At 36.4% G+C, this 24,424-nt stretch overlaps 1 protein-coding gene across 3 annotated transcripts in view; it reads right to left on the bottom strand.

Moving 5' to 3' along the window:
• Positions 1 to 698: 698 nt before the first annotated feature.
• SYK (spleen associated tyrosine kinase) overlaps positions 699 to 24,424 on the bottom strand; it is a 55,957-nt gene continuing 32,231 nt past the window's right edge. For 2 of the 3 annotated variants that reach the window (XM_068666962.1, XM_068666961.1), the window contains 11 exons: positions 21,018 to 21,156; positions 19,489 to 19,570; positions 18,404 to 18,450; positions 16,587 to 16,655; positions 9,766 to 9,859; positions 8,924 to 9,101; positions 7,420 to 7,629; positions 6,797 to 6,986; positions 5,311 to 5,451; positions 4,841 to 4,953; positions 699 to 2,922 (listed from right to left, as the gene is read on the bottom strand). In XM_068666962.1, the coding sequence (XP_068523063.1) occupies positions 2,850 to 2,922; positions 4,841 to 4,953; positions 5,311 to 5,451; positions 6,797 to 6,986; positions 7,420 to 7,629; positions 8,924 to 9,101; positions 9,766 to 9,859; positions 16,587 to 16,655; positions 18,404 to 18,450; positions 19,489 to 19,570; positions 21,018 to 21,156 (1,336 nt within the window). In that variant the 3' untranslated portion in view covers positions 699 to 2,849. The remainder of the gene's footprint in view (positions 2,923 to 4,840; positions 4,954 to 5,310; positions 5,452 to 6,796; positions 6,987 to 7,419; positions 7,630 to 8,923; positions 9,102 to 9,765; positions 9,860 to 16,586; positions 16,656 to 18,403; positions 18,451 to 19,488; positions 19,571 to 21,017; positions 21,157 to 24,424) is intronic. The other variant, XM_068666963.1, reaches the window with a different exon arrangement.

Here is a 24,424-nt window from a genome sequence, read left to right as displayed (position 1 = left end):
ATACACAAAGACAAAGGCCTCTTCATACCAGTGGCTGTTTATAGCACATTCCTACAAATGGGAAGCTGGAAGTACCTGCTTGAGGAGTTGTCTGCCTTTGTTATTATTCAGTCTCAAATTCAGTCACATCCAGCTTTTGCTTTCCTGGAGACTTGTCCTTGCAGCAAAAGCTAAATGAAAAAGTTAAGATCTCTCTGTTATTTCAGAATATCTAAAAGAGTGGCCTGCACATTTAAGGGAGGCTCTGTGCAGACTAATGTGACTTTAAACCCTGCACAGCTGATACCTGTAACGCAGAAATTCTTGGATAGCTTATGTGATGCACTGGCTCCCAGCACCTCTAACTTCCTAGATGCCGCACAGTGTCACTGAAATACAGTATCTTGGGAAGGCTTAGGTGTAATAACAACATACATATTTTGAGGGATTTTCCTGCTAGTCCTGAATAGTCCCAAAAGCAGCCTCGGGCCTTAGTGGGTTTATCTGTCCTGTCAGGTACCATTCAGTGTCAATAAGGGCATCTCAGTTTTCTACAACAACCACAGTAATTCAGTAAACACACAAGCTCTGCACATCATCAGCATTTTTCAGAAAGCATTTTAAATCTGAAGGATTCTTGTTAAAACAGCAGATTTTCTAAAACAATGTCTTTAATCTCAGTTTAAAAATCTAATCCAGTTATTTCAAAATACTTCATATCCTTATTGTAAACTTTTATTACAGAACAGTGAAACTAAAAACAATCAAGCAACACCAAAAGAGACATTCACTCAGAAGAGAGGGGAAGCTATTCCTCCAGTTTTCTAATACTAGTTAAAATTTTAAAAAACATATATACATACATATTTCAGGGAAATAGAGTGCTGTCACTCACTGGCTGTGCAATTGTTTTGATTTGTGCAATTGATTTATGACTGATATCCCCATGAACGTACCAATTGCACATGTAAAGCTGACAGTTTCTCTGCAATAGGGATAATGCTAATAAACAACTATATATAACTATGGGCAACATCTACTCAAGCTGTTCATGTTGAAAAACTGTTTTCTAAAAGTAATAATAAAAAAATTATCTTGGATATAAGTCACGTTTGACTCACATTTGAAACATGGCCTATTGCACTCAGTATCTTGCAGTAGCATGTGCTTTCTGAAGTGTCTAGCACTGGATTCTGCAAAACAAAACTACCAAAAAAAAAACTAGGCTTTTTTTTTTTTTTTTAAATAGACCATAAAATGAGTATAAAGAAACAAACAGTTTTACAGTAAATCCCACATTTTTATAGTCATATTTTATGCAAATTATTTCATGCTTTCTCATTGTAATTGCTCACACAATTTCTTTCCTAGAGAAAAAATATCACTGCATCTCTAAGAATACCCTGTTCAAACAACTAAAAACATATGCTCTAAACAGCTGTATGCAACAAGTATACCTAACTCTAAATCTTATTTTTCATATTCTTCTAAAATCTCTATATCTAGCAGAATCCTGAGATACATGTAAGTGCCTGTAATGTGCCTGCTTGTGGGGAACACACAAGCAGAAATTTTGATTTCTAGTATATTTAAAATGAGATTGGACAAAAAACACATAAAGGTAAAAAATGGGAATAGAAATTTGTTACATAATTTGTAATTATCATTGCTATACTTACACAGTACTGGAAACCCTGCTTGGGCCATTACAAAAAAAAAAAAAAAAAAAGGTAAAACAAACACCTTTTCCTGAGATGCTCACTAGCATTAGTAACAGGATAAATAGTAACATTTAAGAGAGGATGAAAGAAAAATGGATATCTTTAAGCATATTTTAAAATATTTTATCTGGGACTGAAACTTAGTTTCAGAGGTTATAAGCTGTGGTAAATTCTCACAAATGCTTTTCAAGAAAGGCTTGAAAAAAAGAAATGGTTGCCACTCAACAAAACATAAGAAGCTTTGGTATATCCAAAGAGGAACATGGAATCTCTAGAGAAGGCTCAGACCACACAAAGGAAAAAGTTGCTGCTCCTTCACCTTTCAGTGCACAGCTGCCTTTTCAGGAACCACACTTACAGACTTCAGGCTAAAACCCAGAGTCATTGTCTAAGGTGCTGATACACTTTGTCCAAAGGTGAGAGCAAGTCCCTGAGTTCCCAGGTTCCACCAAGAAAAAAATAACACCCTGATGGACAGCTGGGCTTCCACATGAGGTGAGAAAAGAGAGGAGTTGTGTACACTTAAAAGTTAAGAGCTGATGATTCCTCTTTACACGTTAGAAATTCTCATCTCCCGGTTTCTTGCTGCTTACCTTACTACTGAGAACAGACTTTGGTTATAAAGCAGCTTGGGGGTAAAATCAAGCACGCTGTCAGTCAAAATGACTGACACTTTCACAGTGGATTTCCTTCACTGTGAGAAGTGTTTATGCTATTCTTCCTTAGGTAGGGGGAAAGCTGTAACAATACTTGTCCATTTAAGAGCTAAGAAAACTATTTACAAGAATTTAAATCCCCATCTGAACTCAAATACAATACAGGAAGAGGGATGAAAGACTTTAAATACTTATACATGACAAAAATGTAAAGCATATAAAGCTGTAAAAAAATTATGGAAGGTAGCAAAAGTCTAAGCATCTGCACTTACATTTGTGCTGCTCACTTTGTGTTCCCAATGTTTTCAACTGTATTTAGGAGCTTGCTATTCTGCAAGCAAGAAAGAAAAGGCAAACCTACACACAGGGCTTAGCTCTGAGCTTTATATGGTAAAAGTGGAAGTACAAAAATCCAAGTCACTTGGTTTCGGAAACTGAACTGCTTCTTAGAAGACGTTTGCTGAAGACAACGCAGCTGCTGTTCTTCATGTTGTTAGTGGGAAATGTCGTAATAGTAGTTACGTAATCTCAGCTCAACTGCAACGAATCCTGGTCGGTCATCAACACTGTGGAAAGATGACAAATATCACTGCAAAGGAAGGAGATAGCTGAAAAGGTACATTGGCCGTGCAACACCTTGGACTTCTCAGTGACAGATCCTATAAGCTGCTCACAGTATTTTAAGGCTACCAAAATGTTGCTACCAAACGATAACCAAATGGCAAATGGCAATACATAGTGAATTGTCATGACTGCTACTTTCTGTTGATGAAGGTATTACAAGAAATATATAGTAAATCGGCTCCATTTAATTTTGTACTTTGTTTACTTCAATAGTAAGACGAAAAGAAAATTTACAGGGTATTATCTGCTTCATAACAGGTACTACAGTCATACAGAGCAGCTTAGCACCATTGAGAAAAGCCTAGGCATAAAATACATGGCCATACTGTTTTCATTTCCTCTTTATCTGAACCTCTGCTGATTTGGGAGAATATAATAAAAATAACAAGACATGAGAATTATACTTTACGTATTGAGTTACACTGCATGACCTTAGCATTCTTATTATTGATTTTCTTTTCTTTTCCTTTCCAGTGTTAAAGATATTTGAGTACAAACAAATAAAACCCAATACCCTTGAAAATATGCTTACTAATCACAATGAAAATGATTTACTCTAAAACTGCCGCAGCATTGTTTGAGACAAACAAAAAGGCATAAATTATTTTATGGCTCCATGTTCTTTCTAGAGTACCAGGTATAATAAAACTACCAAAGAACAAGGTACCTAAAGGTGAAGTACCACACCTCCTGAAATGGAACCCAGAGACCTTTGCTGAAAATATTCTCCACATATTCTCCAGATGGTGAATTGGAAAAGTAAGTAACAATGGACTTTGGATGCTTTTTGGAACCCTTCATACAGCTAAAGGTACTTTCAACAAAATAGTTTAAAATGAAAATTGTAAAACATTTGAAATGAAATTTTGCAATATACTGATTTTAAAAAAAAAGGAAAAAAAAAAGTATTAGATGGGCTTTCCCCTTCCTTCCTTCCTTCCTTCCTTCCTTCCTTCCTTCCTTCCTTCCTTCCTTCCTTCCTTCCTTCCTTCCTTCCTTCCTTCCTTCCTTCCTTCCTTCCTTCCTTCCTTCCTCTTTCTCTCTTTCTTTTTTCTCTCTCTTTCTCTCTTTCTTTCTCTCTTTCTCTCTTTCTCTTTCTCTCTCTCTTTCTCTCTCTTTCTTTCTTTCTTTCTTTCTTTCTTTCTTTCTTTCTTTCTTTCTTTCTTTCTTTCTTTCTCTCTCTCTTTCTTTCTTTCTTTCTTTCTTTCTCTCTTCCTTCTGTCCTTCCTTTCTTCCTTCCTTCCTTGTTGTTTTTTTCCCTCTTATCTATATTTCATAAATCTAACTTTTGAAATGTTGTTGGTCAGAAAAAAATGTTTCCTAAACATCAGGTACAACTTGTAAAGATGTTTTGCCTTTCAATAGCAGGAAGTCAATGTGGTATCAAAATTGAAGATATTTAGAAATGAGACAAGAAAAAGTCAAAACAATTAAGAACTGAGGAATAGAGGAATAATTTGATAACATGATTGAATTTTTAGTAGTTTTGGAAATCAAATTGAAACAAAATACAAGCCAGAATGAAACAAAAATGTTTCCTTAATTTCAAATTTTCTTTTGAAAATACACCAGACTGACATTCTGGTGAAATAATTATTTCTGATTATTATTATTATTTATTTTATAATCATTCCAGCAATAAATAGATCACCTGTGCAAAATCAGGTTCTTGTACATTTGATAACTCACATCATCTTTGTTTGAAAGTGTAACTGACTCCTTCCTTTGCATGTTGTTTGCAAGCTAAATGCCAGCTGACATGATATGCTTTGAAATACTCTTATTTTATACTTTCTGGATGTCAACTATGCAGATTAAATTATACTGCTATTAAAGGAGAGAGCATCACATCATACTCACTTGTATGTCCAACACAATTTCATTAAGTTATAGACTTCTGTTGGACAAGCTTCTGGACGTTCCATTCGTTCTCCTCTTTCAATCATCTGTGCGACTTCACCACCTTTCATTCCCTGGAATAGAATTATAGAATTGTTAAGGTTGGAAAAGACCTCCTGGATTATCTGGTCCAACCAATACTACCAATACCAATACTACCAATGTCACCACTAAACCATGTCCCTAAGTACCATGTCCAACCTTTCCTTAAACACCCCCAGGGATGGTGACTCCACCACCTCCCTGGACAACCCATTGCAATGCCTGACTGCTCTTTCTGAGACTACATTTCCCCTAATTTCCAACCTGAAGATGGGGTGCTAAGGCCTTCTTCAACCTGTAACTACTCTTCCAGGTAGAATAAGAAAGGTGTTGGTTAAAATTTGCTCTGAATTTTTACAGTAAAAGAACTGCCAGATAGAACTACTCACCTTATATGGTTTTTGCCCATAAGAGAAAGCTTCCCACATTAAAACCCCAAAGCTCCAGACATCACTTTTGCTAGAAAACTTGTAGAAATTCATACATTCTGGAGCATACCACTTGACTGGCCACTTTCCATGACTTTGTGCCTAAAATAAGGAATAACAGAAAAGAAAAGAAAAGAAAAAAGGCAGTCTAGAGACAGTAGTATGTAGTAAACAACACTGTAATTCCTGTAAGCCAATTTAACTTAGATTTGCATACATTTGTACCAAGTAGTGTACTAATGTAGTGGCATTAGAAAAAATATGCAGAAGCTTCTTCAAAACTGTTACAAAATTGTTCTTAATCTTCCAGACTCAAGTAACACACTGAAATGAATGCTATGGTAAAGCTAAGCCCAGCTAAAGGACCTGGAGTTATGTTTTCCATGGCATTCAATTTTAAGCTCTTTCAAAGATTTTTCAAGTCTACTTTTTGCAGGAGATAAGAGATATCTACTTAGCTACACTGAGTCTTCTTTTTAGTTTAAGTCAATATTTCATTTCAAAGCAGCTGCAAGCTGCAATTTGCTTAAATTATGCCATAACACTGTGTCACAACAATGCAGGTGTCAAACCATACCAGCACAATGCTAGATCTGGTAATATAATCATGCTGTATTTTGTGAAGTTGTAAAAGGAATGGGCCTTTGATACCATATCTCAAACCTCTGACAAGCTAGGCTAGTGGCAATGATTTAAGGTGCCACTGCCTTTTTGGCAGCAGTTACTGTTCCCATAGGAAGGTCATCAGAAGGCAGTATGTGCTTGCTCCTTCTCTGCAGTGTTTCATAGTCTGCCTTACTGTTTTTAAGCAACTGTTGAAAGGAAATAGGCAGAAAGAATAAATAATTTTAACTTTAGGAGCAACATATCAACAAAGAAGATATAGACAGGATTAGAACATTTGTCTCCCAATGATGTTTTTACCTCATTAAACGTGGTAGTTATTTAAGTCTCTTAGCTGTACAAAGATCCATATAAGTTAAAACTAATCTGAACAAACTTTTCCTAGATCAATGATTGCTTACCAACTGTACTCCTCCAACAAAATCCCACAATACAATTGTGTTAGTCACACAGTGTGCTAGCCTGTATTTTGGTGAAAACCAAAACATGGTGAAAACCACGTACTAAATTCTTACCTGCAACAAAGACTTTTTCCCCCTTTTATGGCAGAAAATGTCTAATTTCTACAGAAAATTTCTACCCTCTAATGACAAATTTACTGATAGTAAATAAAAGAAGCAACTAAGTAAGGGATTATCTTTTCCCTCCCTATTTCTTAACGATCGCTAATTTAAAAAATCCATGACCCACTAGCAGACTATGAAACAATAGATGACACATAGCATTTCTTATTTTCAACTCTTAAAAACAACAGTACTTAATCTGAAAACAATCTCATTAAGATGTGTTAATACACAGCTTTGGTGTCTTGTGTAAACCTTACCTTGTAATAATTTTCATCAGCGCTAAGAGCCTTGGAAAGTCCAAAGTCACTGATTTTGGCATAATGTTGGGTGACTAATAGCACGTTCCTTGCAGCCAGATCCCTATGCACAAAGTTATTCTCCTCCAGGTATTTCATCCCCATGGAAACCTGATGTACCAGCTCTGTTATATTCTTTTCCGTGACATGTCTGGAAATCATAATTGAATCTTTAAGAGTTCATTTTCATGATTTTTCAAGTTCAATTACAAATTCTCCGTATGAACTGCCTCACATCATACTAGGAATGTGATCCATTTGTGTTTAGCTAAGCTTTAATTAGAACAGGTAGCATAAGAATGTCCTGAACAAGACAATATGTGAACATATCAACAAATGAGCAATTGAAGAACGTCTGAAAATTCTTTAATTTATGCAGAATGCACTATTTTACCAGAAATGTTTGACAGTCTGGAGACACCTGCAAGATAATTATGTCTAGGTGAAGAGTAACTACAGTAACTAATTATTAGATAAACATGGTTTCAATGTAAAATGTCCCTGAATTTAAAGACAAAAAAAAAGACCTGACTGTTTTTCCCCTTTTGGATAAATGCTATGAAAAGGAATCAAAGTTTACATACCTATTTTTTTGCAAAAATTTGTTCAGTGGCCCAAGTTCAGCCATTTCCATTACTAACATCCAGGCCTCAGCTTCACATATGCCTATCATTCGGACAATATATGGGTTATCCAGTTGCTGCATTACATTTGCTTCTCTCAGTAATTCATCCTTTACAGCTGGATCATTACTCTCATTCTTAAGAATTTTTACAGCCACTGGCTTGGCACCCCTACAAAGAAGAATCCAACTCTGGGATTAGTTGATGAAAAATGTACATAATCTTCAACTGATGCTTCTCTGTACATAGTACAAAATGTGACAAAAGACAGAATTGAACATTAAGACAGAAAAGAAACTGATTGTAATGGGAATAACTCTCTATCAAATGCTCAGAGGACAGCTAAGCAAAAGAAAGAGAATAGAAAGAAAATTAAAAGTAGTTACAAAAGGTCTAAACAAGCTTTGAAATAAATGTACCTTACAATATTATCTTGTCCATTCTGGCTAGCCTCAACTAATAAAGAGACCAGGAAATAGTGGAAAGATTTACTAAAGAGCTCCCAGAAGAAAAACTATAAGGGCCTTTCTCAGCACTGAGGTGTTTTGGGGGTGAGACTAGAACATGCAGCGTTGCAAAGCCCCAAGGCAGTGCTCTGACCTACAGAGAAACTAAGCCTGCTCCTGCAACCTACAGCTCATACAAGTGAAAAAGTCACTGATGAGATGGCAGAGCTCAAATGTGAACAAATGCTGTGAAACAAGATTAGCAAATACACAAGCTGGCACCAGAGCCCTTCAAATCCCCTCAGACTGCACTGGAAAATGAAAAATCCTCCTTGGCTCTGAAAATCTCAGTAAAAGAAATGCCTCTGGTTCTGAATGGTGAAAGTGTATACATAATCAGTCCATGCACTTAAACAACATACTGATAACATTTTATTATGAAAATGCATAAACAGTCAGGTGCTCCCACTTCTGCCAGTTTAAACAGGGTCTGTTCCTACTGAAATTGCATGATAAGGGAGGCCACAACATTTTCTGTCTACTTGAAAATCAACACTGCAGCTTCATGAAACAGGTATTTAGAATAATTAGTTTAGGTGAAAATCCATTTGCTCCAGGTAAACTGTGCATGACAGTCTACACAATTTCTCTCAGAAAGACTGCAGTTGTGAAAGAAAAGAATAAGGGGAATGACTGCCCATACATTGTGCGGTGAAAAGGCATGGGACTTCTCACTATTTTATCCTGGACAGGAGAGTAAATAGTAATAATGGTCATTTGCCCACTTCACAGACACAAATAAGAGCTAGGAGGTGACTATGTTGCAGCCAAGAGATGTTTGCAAGCTGAAGAAAATGAGTGCACATGCTTCCATATACAAAGACAGAAATGGTGAATTTTAGGCCAAATTACTTGGGTACAATCTGTCAACCCAAATGACAAGGTAAGATTACTTCTGCTCAGATAGGCGATAAAGCTTTTATGTATTAAACTTTATGAAAACAGAAATAAATACTTACTTTTTCATCTTATAGAACCCTTTCTTTACAGTACCAAAATTGCCAGAGCCAAGTTCTCCTTCCTCCAGGGTTAACAATTTCCTGTCAAGAGTGACATTTTTTGGTTTCATTTCATCTGGATCAGCGTATGGACTTTCATAGACCTCAGTGTCCATGGGTAAAGCCTCTCTCTGATCACCTGCAGTTCAGTGAATAAACATATCAGAGATTACATGAGACTGTTTTGCTGCCACAGTTTTATATTAACCACATTCTTGTTCAGGATTACCAGCTGCATCTTTGGGCTTGATTTATGAGTGCATTATAACAAAACCACATGCAGTCCAGCCACAGGCACTTTAGAAAATCCCAAATTAGAGTGACCTCTACCTGGTGACATGTGCTAGCTGTTGAATAACTGCATAATGTTACTGCCAGGAGGATCCTCGACAGGAGAAGGGTTAAAGATGTGCCTTTCATCTTAGTGCTTTCCATTAGTGCTCAGACAATTCTTCACTCAGAATGCAATATTTAATTACATTTCACAGAAAGCCTTGGCAACAGCTTGGCACTGTGGATTCAGTGGGGCACGGTGCTTTCTATGAAGTGTAAGGATGCAGCTTTTAGAGTCAAAGAGATAATAATCCTCCACTTCAACATGCAAAAAAGGGATTACTGTTAAATCACTTCTATTACAGACGCTGACGTCTGGCAGTCTCAGCTACCAGACTTGAGCTATGATAGTAGTAAAACAATACATGACATGGTGTGGAATATAAGTAAGAAAAAAGAAATGTGGGTAGAGGGAAGACCTCTCACATAAGGAAACAGATGTTATTCATAGCATAAATTACTCTGCTTACCTTTCTCTGCTCCCATAAGACCTCTTGTCCTTTGTAGCACATAAGGATTAAAAGCTGCTTGGTCATCAGATGGGGAGCCAATAGGTGGCTGAAGCTGTAGCACACAGATAGAATTATTAAGTTTAGCAATATATATGTAAGTTAAAATCATTTTTTTCCAGAGGATTATGGCATAATGATTGCAAGAGACACATAGGTAAGAATCAGAGAGTAAGAAAAGGATCAAACAAAGCTTATTCATTCTGGAGGCTATTGCTAGAGTATATATGCAGGCCAAATTACACATAAACTGCTAAAGCATAAAAAGTTACTGCAAATATTTCAGAACATTTGATCTGAGAGAATTAACTGGAATGGGTCATGCACAAATCTTACCCTGCAGATATTAAATTTTCATGCTGTCTTCAAATCTGCTATGTAACATTGCAAATCCTAAGGATTTCCCTATAATTTGTCCTTCCTCCCCCCTCCAAGCTCTTTCTCACTATACCTTGGCCATAGAGAAGTTCCTAGTACTAATGAAAACAAACAAACAAAAACCCTACCCTGTTTTTCTTGTGGATGTTGTAGAGTGTCTCAACTTGGAAGAAACAAGGGTAAAAAAGAAATAATTTTAATAGGCTCAAATGATTGAATATCATGGACCAGATACTCTGGGCAAGCCTGTCTGCTCTTTCTGGACTAAGGAGGGAGAAAATTACCAAATTTCTACTACATTTGAAAATCTGATTCAAATATTATTCCTCTGCCTTTGTTGTTTTGTCAGAAGCCTTTCATGGAGCACACAAATGAATCTGGAAGAAACACTGTGCATTCTGGAGCTGCTTGGTTGAAGGATGAATCTCACAAAATAATCTATAGGTTAGTTAAATTTATAACCTGCTTTATGCTGTCTGTGACATTACTTTTAAGAACAGGGAATTACAAAAAATATTTCTGTAAATCAGTAATGTTTCTTTCTCAATGTTAAATTTTTACTCTAGTGATGAATGACTTCACTTTCCTAAGAGAGTGTTTCAAAACCAGAAATTCAAAGATCAACAAGAGTTTGCTCAGCTCTAGCAGGAAATAAAGATGCATTGTACTTGCAGAATACTGGATAAATCTATTTTGCAAATATTCAAGTATATCATTATTTTTAATAACTGAAGATTTCAGTGGTGTAAGTTTCTGCCTGAAACAGTTGTGGTTTGCAAGTAAGAAGAAACAGGGAAATGTCTAGGAGTTAATTGGCGTTTTATCACTTGGAAGCAGCTTTTTGACCCAGGATGTACAGATTATTAAATCATAATGAAGTGATATGCCTGGGTGGATGAAGCAGAAGAGGTTTCTACACAAACTTCACAGCAAACCACAAATAGGGAACAAATGCTCAGCAAGATTCTCACCTAGCAGGATGAGTGTGGTGGCATCAGAGATGGTAAGAGATCTCTGACTTGAGTCATTCAGTCTTGTGGAACGGTGTTGAAAGGCCATTTGCTGTCAGGGTAATCCACATGAGTACTGACACAGCTGTGAGATAGGCCAGGGACAAAACTGACCAGCCAGCTTCAAGAATAAGGAGATGAATGATATAGAACAAGATCCATTCTTTCTCCTCAGTCCTGATTTTGTTTTCCTAACCAGGTAAACCTTGCCAGATCTACGTGTTAAGACGTGCACATCCAAGGCCTAAATCACTCGATTTTACACACAGGACATATGCCTTGGTAAAAAAATAAATCACTAACAATAAATAAATAAATAAATAAATAAATAAGAACTAAAATTGGAATTCAATCCTAAATTCAATCCTAAACCCCTCAAGCAATGGGCTGCTAGTTTTACTGTGAACACAGGATAGCTTTTCCCTACACTATCTCCAGATATATAAGGAAATACTTATGGTCTATCAATGCTATTTTTTTTTTCCAAAGAAAAGTCAAATCAGATGGAATTATAGTTTCTGAGGACACACTGATTTTAGTTTGTGGATTTAATATATTCTCTATTGCTTCAGAACATGCCAAGACCCCTATTTTGTTTGTTTGTTTTTTAATCTTACTGATAATTACTATGACCCATTCCCTATCACCACTGAGAAGTGGCTCTAGTTCCACAGAGGGGTTTTCTAGATGTGTTCTTGCTTCCACAGTTAAGTGTACATACAGGGAGATAATCTTACAGTCCAAAAGATAATTGGTAATGGGTAACTCACTGAATGGATACAAAGCAATATAGGCTGACATTAATACCTGTAGTGAGATAGATATATGTACAAAGGAAGCTGTTGCAAATTATTACATCGCATGGGTTTTATGGAAGCGTCCATTTAACACTTCTTGGCCAAGAAGTCCAAAACAAGAGAGCCAAAAAAGGAGAAAAATATGTTGACAAATTTGGAAAGGAGCTCAGATGTTGAATCTTCCGTGGCAGCTTCCAAGATACTGGAAGAAAAGTTCTCAGATACTTTGGAATGATACAATCACAGTCTCAAAATATACCTTTTGCATACTTCATCCTTAAAATAGTCTTTCTGACTGAAATGCAAAGTATTTAGTAAATTACATCTCCAAGACACCACATTGTTCTGGGACTCATGCTTTTTGAAAGCTTTAGTAGGACTTATCAATTGTTCTCTGTTCACTCTGAGAAGTACCTTGACAATAAACCTAAAGTGTGATGTGAGCATCTGAACCCAAGCCTTGGAATGTCCCACATCATACCTCTCACTTAAAACACTGAAATCTTTCTGTTGTCACAATTATGTGAAGCACATCTGTAGCTCCAGGCTAATGAAATGAAACATGGTATCCCTGTTTTCTTTCTACAAATGGTCAAGTTCTTGCTAGAGTTTGTGTGATTGCTGTTACATGATGAGGAATATGAATTAAGCCCACATAGAGTACAATATCAGCAAATCTTTCTAGTTTTCACATGAGTAAAAGGTTTGTGCACCAGTTGTTGTCACTGCAGCTGACACTTAGGAGAAATGAGATAGAAGTGCTTTAAAAAAGGCCTTTAAAGTAATAAACTCAGGTTTTCAAATGGACGTGAACTTTGTGCTGGAAGAAGTGATTCTTGTTTAATATAGCAACATAACGCTGCAGGCAGAAATATAATGATGGTAATTCCGCTGCAATACCTTGTATAAATCTGATAAGTAAGATTTATGTGATTATTGCTGAACTACGGGGCAGAAACACTTAGAAGTTCAGTAGGCTCAGACAGTACTAGACAACCCCTCAAACTTTAAAAACCTCAGAGGGCATATATTTTCATGTGGTTAGTATTACCTGGGCACTAAAGAAGTAGTTAAATATCCCTGAAAATAGGTCGCAGGGTATGAACTGACATACTTTCCACCGGACAAACAAACTGATGTACACTATATTCATATGTCTCACAAGAAGCTCTTCACCAGTCCAGAAAACCTGGTAAAAATATACTTTTGACTATGACATAGCTGACTCTTTATGTGAGAGGTAGACAGACATTTCCTTTCCTTTATAGTTCAAGAACAAAACAAAAGAATCAGAAAGGACTGGGTCACCTTGTTTAGAAACTGCATTAAAAAGGAGTGTTTTACTCCTATTCTTGTGAATTAATCTCTGTAGATGACACAGTAACACCAAATCTAACAAAGTTTTGAGTGGATTCTTTCTCAGAAAGATTCTCATGTGAAGATGAGTGATAATGTCTTACATATCATTAGGGCTATCTTAGTTAACTAATACATATGTATGTGTGGAATGATATTCCCCATTGCTGCAGTTCAATTAAATAGCTTAATAATATATATATGTATATATAATATTTGTTTAAATTGTAATTTGATGCCTCACCTTTTCAGCTCATGTGAGTAATTTGGGAATATTGTGTAGCACTCAGAAAACCTCAAACAGCAGCATTCTCTTCCTTAGTTCTGACAATTATGTATTTGTGACACGTAGCACCCTGCTTGCCTTTGAACAGGATATTCTAACAGAAAGGTTGGAATTTTTCTTTTGCAGTCAAAGCCACGGTCTCGAAATGGTGCAGGAGGTCTCTATCTTTGCATATATGGTGGCCTGGGTAATAGTACAATAAAAACTGCCTTTTAGTTAACTGTTGTTCAAATCCAGAGTCCTTTCTGTCCTTGCTTTAAAAGCAGCAAGTTTAATTCTGCAGGTCTTCCTGACAAAGGGAGCTTTATCTTAATACAGCCCATGTATTAAGACAAATAAGCCCATGTATACAGCTAGAGGATTATTCCTTATATTCTTACCAGAACCAGAGAATGGGCAACATAACTATGAACTTGCTCTTACAGTTAAAAAAAATAATATATGAAGACTCTGCTAGAGGAACCCATTAAAAATGGCACGTATTATGTGCTACCTTGTTGTACAACGTCTTGTAAACTGTGAGGCTAGATGTCATATCATGCTTTCCTACTAGAATGCTGCTATGACCTTGCCCATTTTTTAACATGAACAGATTTATTTATTTTATTTTATTTTATTTTATTTTATTTTATTTTATTTTATTTTATTTTATTTTATTTTATTTTATTTTATTTTATTTTATTTTATTTTATTTTATTTTATTTTAGCTAGGGTTTAATTTCAATTGGTTGAAATTTTCAGATATACACTGTTAATCTAATCTAAATATGTTATTATTTCCCTTATTAGGGACTGACTTTACTGATGTAGCAACCTTGTAGTAATAGAGCCATATCCACAATAAGAGGAAAGTAGGAGGTAGAGAGTTTGATCTGAGTCAAAGGTAACTCTCTAGTAAAACGAATAACACTTTCTGTGTATGGTTAAGGCCTCGCTAGGAAAACCCCTATGTATGTATGACAGCATCCAGTTGCTACACTGAGAATGAGATACATTTACTATTTGCTTTACAATATGAATGAAAAGGCTCCCATTTCTCTGTCTCATTTATATAGTAAAGACTGTTACTTGATAGTAAATATTGTATTTATGCAAGCAATCAATACAGCAAGTATTATTTCTTTTCACGTTAGTAATCCTGATTTGCAATAAACCAAACATATATACAGGGCCACAAAGACATCTTGCTTTGCTAAACCAACTGCGAAGCAAAATGCTGCATGACAAAGACCATGGTAGCCAACTACTCAATGAGCTTTGACTAAAACTAGGTTACCACTAGGTGGCAGAAGTTCATTTAAATAGTCTAAAATGACAATTTTATGAGTAAAACAGCTGGAAAAAAAATGATCATAGTGCTAAAAATACATCCAAATAACCAGTTCTTGAAATAATAATAATAATAATAATAATAATAATAATAATAATAATAATAATAATAATAATAATAATAATAATAATAATAACAACAACCAACACATTTTGCAAGTCTGAAAAAATATAACGGTGTAAATTTTATGCTTTACTGTCTGACATAAGAGAAGTAGCTGTATGTAAGTAACCAGGTGGAAGGGTGTTAGGTGTGTTAGGTAAGCTCTCTGTGTTGGGGTTAATGGATGGCTAATCTTGGAAATGTTAAAAGCTGGACTTTTTGTTTGTTTGTTTTCTTTAGGGTCTGAATTCGTCAATATGATGAAATTTGTGCTTAAAAAAAAATTATGATCCAAACAAATTTCTGAATTATTTTCCTAAATGATTGCTTTTTCTCTCTATGCTTCAGTTAGTACTCTGTGTGCATTCCCTAGGAAGCAGAATATAGGCGTTTTATTGCAGAAAGCAACCTGACAGAAGCACAGGTTTTATCATGTGAACAGACAGCAGTGAACAAAGCCAAAATATTCCTCTTGTCTAATACGTGATAGTAAGGTAATTTTTTTCAGATAGCTTTAGAAAATGCCCAGATATTATATATATAATTGTGTAAGAGGACAGAGAATAAAAATGAGGCAAGAGTCCTATAATCATTTTGAGGGTGTGCAGCTACTGGTACCTTAATATAAAGATGAACTGAAGTTGTATAAAAAAGAGTAATTGTTTTTGTCAGGATTATCAAATATAGTATGTGTCAAACAGCTTTTCTGAACAGCAGTGTATCTCTAGGGCTTTTTGTGCCTGCTCATTTTTGTTCCAGAGCAACCAGTAATAAATAAATAAATAAATAAGTAAACAAATAAAATGAGAGACTCGTGGGTAGAACAGGGACACACATATTATTCTCAGCATGCAAGCCCATAATTAATTACATGCTTCACAACTGCACCAATTACTGGACAGTATCATTTTCTGGCCATGCAGCAACACTTCCATTAGTACTAGACTGTGTTCCCTTTGACACACTGACATCTACTTCCCCATTCTGCTTGGTCTTGCAAAATCTCACACTTTCCTAAACTTCAATGTATAACAAGATTTGTGCACACAAGTTCTGTAGGAATACATTTTGTGATTGCTATTAACAAATTGTTCCCTAAATGTGCTCAGAAATAATCTAGTAAGCAAGCCAATTTTCTAATTAGGAATGGTATTTACTGCTAGAAATATCACTTTGTTCTGCTATAAGTGTTTTCTGAAGTATTTTATCATTTACACTTTATCTGCACACACGTTGAGAACAGTACTAATATTTTGGGATGTGAGAAATGACTTGAAAATAGCCCCCCTCACCCCTCCCCTCCCATTTTATAAAAACTTTAAAGCTATTGCTTTAGTTAAGGCTACAATTATGCAGATGATTACTAAAAAAAGCAGAAGCTTACAAAATCTTCACGATCAGATTGTTAGTAGTCAAGACACACATTCAGTAACAGCAAGCCAACAGGAAAAAGGAAGAGTGAAATTAGTTAAGTGTAAGTCCTTTTAACTCAACCAAAAACCTAAAAAGACTGTATGAGGCACCTTTTTGCTGCCAGCCTTTGGAAAGGTGTACGATTTGAGTCTTGAGATAATTCCACCTCTTGCCCAACTCTAGAAACCACAATGTCAAAGAGGAACAGTAAAAGTGTCAGGAAAATTGCTGAAGGTATTTTACAAAACAGACGTAGTACAAAAGAACATAACCCAGCCTTTCTCTTGTGTGTGCCTGGTTAATTAAAAAAATAAAGCAAGAAATATAGTGTATGAAATCTTAACACTAAATTTTCTTTAGAATGCATTATTTTAAACCAAATTGGATCTGTACATGTATCTTAAACCAGCATTTAATTCACAGACTGCCCATTCCCTGGTTGTTTTATACCATGTTTCTTCTGCCTCTGTTATTGAGCTTAAACCCCTCCCAAACATATTAAGTTATATGAATCAGTTGTTAAGTTTAGCATGTTGAAGGATGACTAATGTGTAAAGCAAAGTTGGAAGCACCCCTTGGTCTTACAACAAACATTATGGTTATTGAAGCAAAAAGCACGCAAATTGACATTAATTCCAGCAAAAATGAACAGGCCTTAAATTTTTCAAGTGCACTTACGTTCTTATAAAGATACCTTTTAAAAATTCAACTATGTTTTAAAAGCATTTAAATGTGACTAGTAAGCATTTCTAGTGGCCACTGAGAGATCATATCTGCCTAATTAAAACTGCAGTACTTATTGAGCAAGCATTTTGCCTGTATCTCAGGTTGAAATAGTAATGTGATCCACATCCTTAGTCACTTAAAATTATTATTTTTTTCTGTTTAGCTCAAAAAATAGTTTTTCTGATGACTGGATCGAAATTATATTTTTTCCAAGCTTATTTGATTATTTGATTTTACATAGAAAGCTATCTTTTGTTTAAAAATTTCAAATATAGCTATGCAGTCCTTATTCCTGATGGAAGAACAAACTTTCTCAATCCTTGACCCTCTTCATAGCTGTATGAGAATTCAGTAACTGCATATTGAAAAGGCTTATTGAATCTGTTATTTTCTTTTACCTCAAAACATTCTCTTTCCAATTGTGAATAAAGGAAACCCAAGGCACTCCTTTATTATTTTACAATAAATAAATTCTGTAAGAGTGTAAGTGTTTGCATGTGGTGAATGTAGTACATGTCTACATATTATACTTTTACAATAAGAGTAACTCCCAGCACTTCACCTAGCAGCCATTTGCACTGTCTTTATGGTAATAGTCCTTAACTCAAATGTTTGTATTAGATAGTCAAATATATGCGGATAGTAATTTTAAAACCTAATCAAGGACAGCAACAGTGCCAGCTGGTAGTGAAAATTATTATTTTCACTGCACAAGGATTCAAACCATTGTGCAAAGGCAGATGTTAACTGCATACACCAGGTATGAAAATATTTTGCTTTACTCAATAAAGAGAACCTTCATTTTGCTTCTGCCAGCAGTCTCAAAATGGGCAATTTAAACAGAGCAATATCTCTCCTCCAAGTGATGATACAGTCACTAGACAACTTGACCATTAATGTTCAATGAGGCATTTTGAACATATTGTTCAATGAGACATATAGGAAAACACCACGATTTCCACGTATGTTGTGTATATTTGTATTATAAAACAAATTCACAAAATTAAATGCTTAACAGCTCAGTACGAAAATCTGATGAAAACAATAAATATGACAAATGTTAAGCTTATTTGATATGTACTTCTAAAACAATCCCTTAAAAAAATACTGCAACAACATCCAAGTTGTATGATTCCTAGAGTATTATGTGGCTGTAGGGCTTCTTAAATGACCTTACTGCTGTATCACCACTTACTCTTACCTTTGAAGGGGTTCCAGGAAGGGGACGAGTGTCAAAAACAACATTATCTGTAAAAGAATCAAATGTAGAAAGATACTGAACAAGGTTAGAAATGTACTACAGTAATAATAATTACAAAAAATAAATACGTAATTACAGAGGGGGGCAACTTTCTAGCTTTTAGATCATATTCCAGCATTTCTCCTGGCCCATTTTCTTGGCTTTTTGCTTTAATGTGGGGCAGTCACACTCTGCTACTTGCTGCTACAGAAACAAAGGTATGTGCACTGCCTTAATGGGAGTGTAAAAAGTAAGGGCATATCTGTACACCATGTCCCTGGTTTCCAGTCAGAAAGACAGAAGAGGGGTCCTTAGAGACCCCTCTGGAGACCACTTCTGGAATAGCAAGAATCAGACAAGGATCAGGCAGGATCATCTTTGTCCTGGCAAGCAGTGAAAGAGATGACTAGGTTTCATCCGTGTAAACTCAGATGACATATGGGATTAAAGAAGAAAGAGGCCCAAGAGCGCTTTGGAGGTCAGGATACCCCTAGCCCTCCCAGAAATTAATTCCTGCAGGAACTGTGGCAGTTTAAAGAACCCCCTTTTCAGCATCAGGTGCAGCCAAATGTTTGTACTGCCTGTCTCTTCTGCTCCCCAATATGGGAAGTCGTTATCTACCAGCAGCTCACCTGTCCCGTTGCACCCAACCAAAAACGCCTGTACCAGAGCTTCTGGCATGCCAGTCTCCACTTGAAGTAAAGGTCACCGGAGGAGGAGTGCCAGGACAACCATGCTGTTAGCACGTACGGGCCAAGTACAACAGACTGCCATTTTCATCAGTAAAGCGCATTTTGGATCTGATGTTAATTTTAGAGCTGGGGGTGGTATCATCCCTTAAGGTACAGGATCTGACTCTATCCTGCATGACCTGGCAGATCTTAACTCATTTGAAAAGTTAGAATTTTTTTTTTTTTAAATCCAAATTTAAAATTGCATCTACAGAAATCTGCACCCACCCACCCTTAAAGTCAAAAAAATGCACGCATTTTTTATCATCTTTAACACAGCTATTTATACATTTCAAAATAATAGGAATAACTCACCACTTTCTAAGCCAAGTCGTGGACAGGGAATGGTAAGAACTCTTAATAATCCATCTGGTTTGTATGAATAATGCTCAACTAACTAACAGAATGAGAGAAAAAAAAAAAAGAGAGAAAGAAGAGCAAGAGAAAAAAAAAAGTAAGAGAGGTATTATTAAATAGATTGTCTGTTTATAATCACATGCATATGTACACTATTTGGTATATGTTATAACAAATGAACTGGGCATACAGCAGAATTTTACTGCATGTACTCTTATGTCATCTTTACTTCTCTCTATCAGAGGTGTATGTTTCTGAAGCAACTTCCTGGCTGAATCTGGAACCTCACCCAAGAACTGGATTTGTGAAATACAACACTCCACATCTGACTCTGCTATGAACCAGCTTTGTAACTCTGAGCAAATAACTTCTTTTTACACCTCTGACTTCTACCTATTTGTTTTGGTTTTGGTTTGGTTTGTTTGTTTTTGAGTTTTTATTTTAAAGATGGTCAAAACTCTAGGGCAGAAGTTATCTTTCTACATGTATGTAATGCTTTCTTTGGGCTCCAGACTCAGAATGGGATGTAAACAATTAATAAATGTATAGTGCCAATAGTTGTGCACATTTGTGTTCCTGCATTATCCTGTCCATGCCTGTTGCCATTTTATCATAGGTACATGACTGCTATTTTGGCTTTGGTACATTTGGGTAGGAAGGTGGTGGTCTGCAAGTGAAAAATTTACAGAAATTCAAAAAATGTGCAAGTTTTGCAGGTTGCTTTAAATTTCCAGTTATTCAGGGAAAGAAATATGCAGGATATTTACAAGCAAGACTGAGTTAATAAATACAATTAAAGGCACATATTTTAGATTTATGACTGGCTTTATTTGTCTTAATAGTTTTAATCAAGAAGAAAATTCTTCATGGTTTTTACTTCACTTTACCCAGTCATTTCTCCAGTTTTATTCCTTTTTATTAACAGCCATGGCATAGTTAACTAGCCACTCATCATTTGCTTTAGTTTTACCATAGTTCAGACGTATTTTGGAAGTAACCATTAGCAAACTATGTTTATTCAGTCTACAAAGTTGGGAATTTCAATGATGAAGAATGCAACGTGTGTGCAGCATCCCAAAACAACCTATGTGCTTCCCAGAATTCTGCTTATCATTATTATAAAAGACATAAACCAAAGACCTGGCATAGCTACTATTGAATACGGTAATTTACAAATGCAAATGGTCTTCCATTTTAGAGAATGTTCAGCTAATTGAATAATGATTACAGCAATTTTAAACTCAGTGAGGCTTCAACATCACATTTAAATATGATGAAAATCTCTACACTTACTTAGCTTTTTACACTAACATACCTTTTATCCATGTATGAAAGCCATAAAAAGCTGGAAACTTGACAAATAAACTGCCAAAACATGCTGCTGTTTAGCCAAAGACAGTTGACGCACAGCAAAGTAAAACAAACTGCCTAGCTGGGTTATATTGCAACATGATGACAGATATCCAAGCAATTCAAACTTAACAGACCTGCCAGAGGGTGTCAAATCTTTTTCCATCTGGTATGGAGAGCTTTCCTGTCTTATCTCTGTCAATACGGTAATGCAGTACTTTTCCATCGTTGAGCAGACACAGGGCATAGGAACCATTGCTGTCCCTTTCTCGAATTCTGTAGGAATAAGAGAGATTTTCAGGGTCATTCTTTGCTAGCAATGAGTAACTAGGTTGAAGATGCTTTTTTAAATCACCTTTTCTCAACTTTTTAATTAAAAACAAAGAAAAATCTGTGCTGAAACTTCTGAAGACATTTTGCTAAGCCTCTCATTTATTTCTTAGTGTAATTTGTTTTCAGATAGAATTCCCTAAGTTTCTCTTTTCATCTCGAGTCAACATATGATGACAGAAAATCCACAATGTGGAGCTCTTTGCTAGGCAGCTACAGAACATTGTGCAGTGCACAAAGTGCTCTCTGAGCTAGGAAGCACTTCAAGGCTTGTGCACTGCAGCCCTACCAAAGCCCACAGAAGTCTGAGGACAGGATCCAACATGTATAAGCAGCTACACTTCTATGTCTTCCCCAGCTGACCTAAAATTAAAAACAACAGATAAATACCTCCATTAAAATAAGATTTCTCTCATTTATCTTTAATTTTGAAACAGAGATGACAGTGAGGAGAGAAAACAAAATAGAACGTAATATGAAATACGAATAAAAGGAAAATTTTCTTTGTGCACTGAAGCAGTTTCTGGTTTGCCTGGGAAATGAAAATAACTTGTACATTTCTGTTATCATTAATTCTTTTAATTTCTGGAAAGACGTTAATGCTTTCTTGCAGATTTCATGTAAATTTCACATGAAATTTCACACAGTTAACCACTTCACAGTGGTTATAGATCTGCTCTTAATTTCACTAAGGAGAAATCGTGGAATGTAATATAAAATAACTGTCTAACATTCATGGGTAGCCAGCATGATCTCCTGCTTCTAGAATATCTGGAAGCAACAACTGAGATACCTACACTGTGTTACATAGCTGTTTAAATCTTACTCTGGGCTAGCTCACATTGAGAACAATGTCTTCTAGGGACTGGACCAAGAATAGGTAGGAACTTGCTACCAGCTCCATCATAGTTGGCCTAGGGTTTCTAAGTTTAGAAAGCAGGTTTTAGTTTGAGATGCCTGTGTTCAATTATTGCTGATAATAAGACAGAGGTGGAGTTAGCTGAAAATTTTCTGCAATATATATATTTTTCCTCTATGAAAAGCACAGATTGGACAACACAGACATTTTATGTTCCAGTGTGCACAGAAAGGTACTCTCCATTGAGTTTGCCTCCTTTTCTCCCCACTGTACTGACAGCGTATGATGCTGATGAACCAGGGCCTTAAGAGCCATTGCAAGCTAGGGAGCAACCCATCTGACCACTTCTTTCCTAGAGCTGTGTGGAGAACTGAGCTGCTCAGTAAATGTTTAAAGTTCCCAAATCAAAGATGCCTGGATTTGAATGTCCCCCAAGAAAATGTTCAAAGTGATACCAGTTAATTCTGTTTTGCGTGAAAGGGATAAAATATGTACTCTGAGAGAAGGGCAAGATGACCCAGGCCTTGGAGGTGTCTAAAGGATGATTAGCTGAGGAACTGCTAATCAGGAAGACCATTATGTTGCCATTGTTGATAGAAACATCCTTCTGTATGCCCTTGAGTACATCACCAATCAACATAATGTGGATAGTTGGCTGAAAAACAAAGATTAAGAGTATTCTAATGTGAACTACTTGTGAACTATCCGTGAACTATCCTTATTAACAAAAATCATGCCCCTAGCCTGGGAGACCCCAGCCCAACAAGGGACACTTCTCTGAGGATGCACAGAGTGATTCTGTTGTGTCAGCAGCATGAGAGCTCTGTAACCAACCTGAGGCTAGGGGCTCGTACAAACGTGTAAATATAGTGATAAGGGATTGTACAAAGAGTTGCACGGGAAGTCCTGAGGTGCACCAGCTTTGTGGGAAACCACCTGGTAACCAAACAGACTTGCACAATTCTGAGAAAAGCAATAACTCAACGTCGTGTATGAATTGGCTTATTGCACGCCAGACAATGAATCCCAGCTGTTTATCAGACAACAGAACTGCTGCTCATAAAGACTTAAGAAGAGGGTTTTCAAAACTTTTTTTTTTTTTGGTAAGAGGAAAGACTTCTGGGGCCAACTATATCTGCCAAACAGTTCTCAGAGATTGCACATTGAAATGGACATTACCTGTGAGCATTTACACCAGCGGTTATCACCTAGAGAAAACAGCACTACTTCATACCAAATAATGTGGGTAACTACGACAAGGTTACAATATACTCAGTAATTTTTCAAAAACCCTGAAAAAATACCGCAGAACACCCTTGATAAAGTGCTGGGAGGCATTGCAGATGCAATGTTACTACTTGCAGTCACATCTCCAGAGACTGCAGTGGCAAGCATTAAATTCTGCTCCTCATTAACTCACTCAACTCCGAACTACAACTGTGTTTTACTTCAACTACTCATGCAACTATTTTTCATGCAGAGTGCTTCTTGTTGCCGAAGATGTGAACAGGACACTGGCTAAAGGAAAAGGGAAGTAGAGATGGTTTTTTTCTAAAACCAAAGTAGCTTTCATACTGTCTCTAAAGTAACTTGAAACACATCGTGGTTTTTCATGACATGCAGGTATTTTCTCAGCATGCTGATTTCCTGTGCTGACTGACCAGTGGAGAGCAAAGAATGCTTTGTCTTCCTCTTCCTCTGACTTGCTCTTAGCAAGTTCATCTACAATGGAACCTAAAATTTGATCTCCTGATAAGGCTATTGTGGTGTGCTGCACAGTGAGAAAACACCTTATCAAGCAGGACTGAATCACAGGCATATATTTTGCTCACAGCAAAATACGGGATGCTGCTCCTAAACTCTACTTTGCTTCTAAAGCTTTGCTGTAAAACCGCACCTGCTATGGTTCTCGGTGCAGCTATTTTGGTCAGGATTCACATCTTTTCCTGACCTCTCTGACCCACTCTGCTGCTGGAGCACATAGCACAGAGACAGCCTCGAGAAGCCATGGTCCTGCTGCTGTGGTCTGCAAGCGGCACCTACCTACGTACCTAACTGAAAATAAATCCAAAGACAGCTTCTGTGAGGGGGAATAAATCTCTTCCAAAGTGGGTTCTGTGAAGGGGAATTAATTACTTCCAGAAGCATTGTTAACAGTCTAATAATAAATAGTAATGATAAATACTTTGTCATTTATCTTGTAAAATTGTCATGGCCATCTAAGCCTAGCAACTGCTTGACATCTTGAAGAGGAACGTCATCATTAATTAACGTCCCTGAATTAAGGTTATGTTTACTAGGATTATTTTCATTTTGTCTGATGTCAACAATGTCCAGGTCTATTTATGAATACAA

Source organism: Anas acuta, chromosome Z, assembly GCF_963932015.1.
Source record: "Anas acuta chromosome Z, bAnaAcu1.1, whole genome shotgun sequence".
Classification (NCBI taxonomy): domain Eukaryota; kingdom Metazoa; phylum Chordata; class Aves; order Anseriformes; family Anatidae; genus Anas; species Anas acuta.
Note: the sequence above shows the minus strand (reverse complement) of the source record. Positions and strands in the feature narration are given on the sequence as shown.